Source organism: Asparagus officinalis, chromosome 9 (assembly GCF_001876935.1).
Source record: "Asparagus officinalis chromosome 9, Aspof.V1, whole genome shotgun sequence".
In the NCBI taxonomy this organism is placed as follows: Eukaryota; Viridiplantae; Streptophyta; class Magnoliopsida; order Asparagales; family Asparagaceae; genus Asparagus; species Asparagus officinalis.
The window spans coordinates 45,017,019-45,023,635 of NC_033802.1; the positions used below are offsets into that span (position 1 = coordinate 45,017,019).

Here is a 6,617-nt window from a genome sequence, read left to right on the forward strand (position 1 = left end):
ATTAATGAGGAAAGGCAATTAGAATAGGTGAAGTAAAACTAGGAAAAATTCATTAATAGACTGTCAATGGCTGCGTGTATCAATAGAAAACTTTTTTTTCTTTTATTGTGTCATGTTTTTTGGCCAAAACTTCAATGAAATAAAGAGAGAAAATAACAGAGAGTGTTACACAGAGGTGACGAGTCAAATACATCCATTCCTTAATTAGTAGGAAACAAACAAAATCCAACAATGTTATAATACACATCAAGACAAAACACGAAAACCAAAAATGTCACCCATCCATTAATTTATAGAACCAAGTGATCTTAGAGAATGCTCTTGGACTCGGAAGCTACACTACAATCTGTTGTTCTCAAATGAGAGAAGACAAAGGAAGATCTGAACACCGTCTTTTTCTAAAATGTTTCCGAGTGGATATTCCTAAGTTTTGGAAGAAACCAAAATCAACAAGAGAAGCAGTAAAGCCAAAGGAAGAAGAAGTAGAGAGAGAGAGAGAGAGAGAGAGAGAGAGAGACTCGGCTATAAAACAAGCAGCAGTATTAAAGAACAAGTCATCCAAATTCGGCAAGAATCTCTTTTTCCTTTCCTTTTATTCTCATTAAAGAAACAGTCCGTTAAAAACTTAATAGAAAATGGAAGAACACTTCAAAAATAGAGCCTGGAACAAATGGTATGTTGTGCTAAAATTCCCTTCTATTGTAACAAAACTCTTGTGAGGAGCGGGAATTAATAATTTTCTACTCTTAACACGGACTAAATACCTCTCTTACTGCATCGAAACTATAAAGACGGAAACTGTTTAACAAATCTCCGCAAGTTGAACATTTCTTTTATGACTCAAAATCTCAACTTGAGCACTAATACTTTCTTGATTGGTACTAAATGCGTGACGAGTAGGATTTGAATATAGATTGTCGTGATATCATCTTAAGCTCTTACACCGCGCGCATCAAAGCTCATCAAAAACTCCTAAGCTACGGTGAGAATCAACAGTTGTAATTCTACACTGTTTGCATGTGGAACCCAATATCATGTTATCCTATTTATTAATACACTAATTAAGGCTACCCAATCATCCCAAATTCTCACACAATAATCCCCACAAGAAATGGAAGGGAAAAAGAAAACTGAGTGCAAAATTTCTTACAGACTGAGACATGATCCTCTCCATAACAAGCTGAGAAGTGGCACTGTTCCCAAAGGTGAAGGGATTCCCAGTAACAGAAACCTCTTCATCATCATCACCATCCTTCAGCTCTCCCATGGCGTTCTCTGCGATGGGCCCTACAAGGTGAGAGGGCGCAGAAGTGGGTGCGGAAGGAATCCACGAGCGAGAGAGGAACTCCATTGGGTCTATAGAGGGTAGGCTTGGGGGTGGCCGTGGAGAAAGAGATTCAAGAATGGCACTCTTGTTGCTTTCCATTGTTTGTCCTGTTTTTGGGGGCGGTTGAGAGGTTTGCGGACTTGTAGTGGGGTTTTAAAGAGAAAAATGAGTAGATGAGAGGGCCTGTTCTGCGACAGTAACTGCCCTTTGTACTCACTCTGGAATGTTTCTACCCACCCCATTGCTAATGTTATGAAATCTACCTGATTTTTTAGCACAGTTAATGACATTAACCCACTGGTAAAAAAGGCTTTTGGCAAGGGGTCAAAGTAGCTTGAAAGGTATTTTTTAGCTTACGATCTACTTTAATATGTTTGGTAAATGGCTTATTTTTACTTTTAGGCCATCAAAAAGTAAGGTAGGATCTGTTGGGGAATTTTAGTCCTCCCGTGTACTATGATCTCCGCAACTCGAAAGCCAACCTACAATCAACAAGATATAAAATAATCATAATAAAAAAGAAAGAACACCGAGATTTGCGTGGTTCGGTCGACCAACTTCGACCTACATCCTCGGGCAACAATACGACAAATCTATTATGTATCAGGGAGAACCACAATATGAACCACTCAACTCTCGTCTCTCAATCTCTCAACCTCACATACATAATCAACTCTTATATTCCCTCTAAAGTCCTCTTCTTACAACCTTTTAAACGGACAAAGACCGCGAAACCTTCTCCTAATGATGTAATTTTTTACACGGACAAATACTATGAAACCATCGTCTCTCGCACAATATTCTTGAATCAGGTTACATCCTCTGCTAATCCTAGATTACAAGAATATTGGTTCTCTCTCATCTGCTTGGTTTTTCCTTCCAACAATAGAAGAATATATATAGAGAAACCGAAACACTATCTCTAGTCTACCTTCCTAATTAGAATATGATTCAAACTCCTAATCATGATGAGACCTAATCTCCTAATCATGATAGATCTCTAACCATATCTATTTCTCATGAAGTTATACAGAGAATCCAAGACAAAATTCTAACAATCTTCACTTTGGATTTGATTCTCAAACTCCCTTGAAGATATATTATTGTCATTTTAAAACTTTGTCTTTCCTGCTAGAGTCTTCTATTTCTTTCGCACTTCAAATCGAATCATCAGCACTCCAACTGGATGACCCTATGACTCTCACTTTCATCTGTCTCGCTATAGCGCCTCCACCTCTCTTGTGCACACCAAAAGATCTTCGCCACCTCTGAAATTAGAAGAAAATTAACCATGCTTCTCCTTCCAAACTTGAGCTTGACAATAGCCTTCTCCCACTTGCTGTCCTCGTACTCTACCTACATCGCTTGTCTCGAATCATATCAGTGCACCTCTCCTACTTCACTCTACGAGCCAGATGTCTCCATCTCCTCCATCACTTGGTTTGGACCGAATATGAGCGCTCATCGTCTTTAAGTCCAATGTCGACATCTTCAATAGTATGTGTGTCACTCAGTCATGCGTGCTTGCAAGCTCTACCTAATTTGGCACTGTCCTCCTCGAGTCTACACACCAACCAACTACTGCTCCCGCGATGACTCTAAAAAATTATATACTGACAAATCTATTGCAAGAATCACATATGATTGTCTATGCCAGTCTCATCTGTGGCATACTCGTTTGCCCTATCTGTCATTAGATCTGTCTCGTCATCACCATCAGAACTTTTTAGTACTTTCTGGCCAATCTGAGCAAAATCTGAAAAATTAAACCCTTCCATCGCGTTCAGAGCACTCTAAAACCTACAAATCAACTCCTGGAACACCAAAATCTGCCTCCAAACCCTCGATTAGAAGACAACTGTCCCAATGATGTAATCTTTTGCACGGACAAAGACTATGAAATCCTCGTCTCTCGCACAATATTCTTGAATCAGGTTACATCCTCTGCTAATCCTAGATTATAAGAATATTGGCTCTCTCTCATCTGCTTGGTTTTTCCTCCAACAATAGAAAAATATATATAGGGAAATCAAAACTCTATCTCTAGCCTATCATCCTAATTAGAATAGGATTCAAACTCCTAATCATGATGATACCAAATCTCCTATTCATGATAGATCTCTTACCCTATCTAATTCTTATAAAGTTATACACAGAATCAAAGATACAGTCCTCTCCTAGCTTAACTTTTGGTGGCTTATGTAAGCGTCTAAAAATTCCTATAGGTATCCACACACAGCTCGAGACGGAGAGAAGGTGACGAACGTCGTTATTCGAATTATCTGACGTCGACAAACGCATGAAGTAGAATGGAGAACCAAGTGGCCCACGTGCTCATGGGCCACCATCTAGTGGCCCGCAAGCCCATCGGCCACCAAATCGACGAACCGACTGGCCCGTTGTAGGCTGTCTAAAAATCACAATAGATAGTTGATCCCCCATCAAACACCGATGATGGAAGTTACAATCTGACGACTTCCAGAAGGCTACAATTTGAGGACTTTCACGTAGAAGGCTACAATCTGACGACCTTCACGACAACTGATGAAAGCTCTAATTCAACAGCATTCACAATCAACATCGGGAGTTACAATCTGACAACTCTCATATTTTTAAGGAACAAAGACGAAGATTACAAGAGGATGATCTGTGCAAAGCTCTAGCATAATAGACTACAAATTGACGGTCTCTTCATATTAGAATGCAGATATCTCTCAAACCGTAAGGAATTTGACGAAACGGAGGAAGCGAACCGAAGCCTTTGGCTCGGTTTGGATGGCTCTGTCTCGTCGAGATAGACGATTTTCATATATAATTCGCCCAATTCCGACTTACGGTTTAAAAGTTATGACCTGTTCTTCGTAGCAAATTATGTTCTGAAGTCCGTCAGCAAGACCGGACTTCGTCAGAACATTGGACTTAGCTTGAAGCTCGCCAAGCCCGCCTAAGGTTCGCCTTTGTATTACAGAGCCAAAACGCACAGGTCGAACCAGCGTTATAACCTCAAAACGCAGAGGTTATCCTTGTGATATAACATCAAACGCAGAGTTACGGCCCAACTCTGCGTTTTCAGCCTAAAACGTAGAGTTCACCTCTAAAACAGCACGAACTCTAAAACGGCCCAACTGTGCGTTTTCAGCCTAAAACAGGCTCAACTCTGCGTTTTCAGCCTAAAACGTAGAGTTCATCACTAAAACAGCACGACCTGTGCGTTTTCAGCCTGAAATAGGCTCAACTCTGCGTTTTCAGCCTAAAACACAGAGTTCATCTCTAAAACAGCACGACCTGTACGTTTTCAGCCTGAAATAGGCTCAACTCTGCGTTTTTAGCCTAAAACGCAGAGTTCATCTCTAAAACGCATGCGGCCTGTGCGTTTCGACTCCCAGCGAGCGTCCAACTCTGCGTCTCATCTCTAAGACGCAGAGTTAAGGTCTAAACGCAAGCGGCCCTTGCGTTTTCAACTCCCAGCAAGCACCCAACTCTGCGTCTCATCTCTAAGACGTAGAGTTAAGGTCCAGAACGCCCAGATTGGCATTTTGACTCGTTCAAAGCACTAACAGAACGGTTTCAAAACCGTTTTACCCACGATTTAGGAAGCTGTTTAAGAGGGGGCGGTTACACCCCACTCAGCCCATTGAGGAGCGGATTAAGGGGGTAGTTACCACCCTTAATCCCCTATAAATAGTGGGAAACTCAACTGAGTTCGGGCCTTTTTTTTAGGGGGGACCAAAGAAGAGATCTTCGGCTAGCTTTTGAGGGGAATTGTTGGAGTTTTGGAGACCAGCAACAGGATCTTCTTCATCCTTGGCTTATTAACCGAACTTTCGGTTTAAATCAACTCTTTCATAGAGATAAACTCGTTCAGAGTGATCAACTCGTCCAGAGTTTCCAACTTGCTCTGCCAGTTCTTCTAAAACTGGCTCTGAGTTATTAACTCGTTAAGAGTTATTTTTTTAAAACTTGCCACGTAAGTTCTCTACAGCGTCAAATCGTGAGGAGAAAATCACGTTCCAGTGAATCAAGACGTTCGGATCGTCAACGAGAAGCAAACTCGACGCGAGCATTCGAGGGAGGCATCTCATCGCCACCGTGAAGAACCCAGAATTAAACAAAGGGGAGAATCAAATCCATTCTCCTCTCTTTTGTAATCGGAATCCAAATTGTAATTGATTTTGAGAGGAATACAAGTCAATTTTTCTTTCATTGTCTTTTTACTGCAAATTTCCAACAAACACCCGTGCACTCACTGGCTACTTCCAAGTGGTTTGTGCACTTGTTAGCCAGCTCTAAGTGTTCCGTGCACTTGTCAGCCAGCTCCAAGTGTCCCGCACGCCCATTGGCCACCAAATCGGCGAACCAAGTGAGCCGCACGCCCATCGACCACCAAATCGACGAACCGACTGGCCCGTGCACTCACCGGCTACTTCCAAGTGGTCTGTGCACTTGTCATCCAGCTCCAAGTGTTTCGTGTACTTGTCAGCCATCTCTAAGTGTCCCGCATGCTCATCAGCCACTAAAATAGCGTACAAGTCAACGAAACGACGAAATACGCGTAACGACAGAACAAGTCAAAACCCAGAAAACCAATAAAAGTCGCTGGTGGCCGAGTCATATGACTCGACCGAACTAGTGGTTCGGCCCATAGCCAGGTCACCAAATGGTGGCTCGGCTAAGGCCGAGCCATCGGGTGACGCATCGCCAGATTTGATCCTGTTTCGATTTTGACGGTTTTTCTAGGGATTTGTTTGTTCCGGAGCATCCTAACTGATCTGATACTATGGTTAATCAATTACTAACCTAAGATAAGGAGGAATCTCTCATTCTTATCCAAAGACCCGCATCCGAAGCCTATAAATACGAGCTCGGGTGCTCATTTCTAAGGGGCTGAAAATCAAGAGGGCGAGATGTTGCCGGTTTCTCGAGTGCATAGCCACGAATTTCAGAGAGGGTTAGCTAGACCTTGGCGATCTCCTATGCATAAAGAGTAGAGTTCGAGAGATCTGAGACCCGTCCCCTATTCCTCTGGATTTAAGCTTGGTCTTAAATCTCGAGAAGAGCCGTAATCTCGCTTGGTCAAGATTACCGCTGCAACGATTACTTCCTTCGTAAAGTAAGAGCTTTGATCATCAATCTGTCAACCGGATCTGATCCGTGGCGATCCATGAATATTAACGTCCCCGACACAGGCAAAGATCCTACGCAAGCAGAAGATAGATAAACGATCTCTGTGCTGTTTGACGAGAATTGTACCCTTTAATTTTCATTGTGTAAAGGTCTTATAAAAAGACCG

The 6,617-nt window shown here is 42.2% G+C and overlaps 1 protein-coding gene across 1 annotated transcript in view; it reads right to left on the reverse strand.

Moving 5' to 3' along the window:
• LOC109823406 (VAN3-binding protein-like) overlaps window positions 1-1,502 on the reverse strand; it is a 4,024-nt gene extending 2,522 nt beyond the window's left edge. Inside the window, exon 1 of the mRNA XM_020389683.1 lies at window positions 1,093-1,502. Within this exon, the coding sequence (XP_020245272.1) occupies window positions 1,093-1,426 (334 nt within the window). The 5' untranslated portion in view covers window positions 1,427-1,502. The remainder of the gene's footprint in view (window positions 1-1,092) is intronic.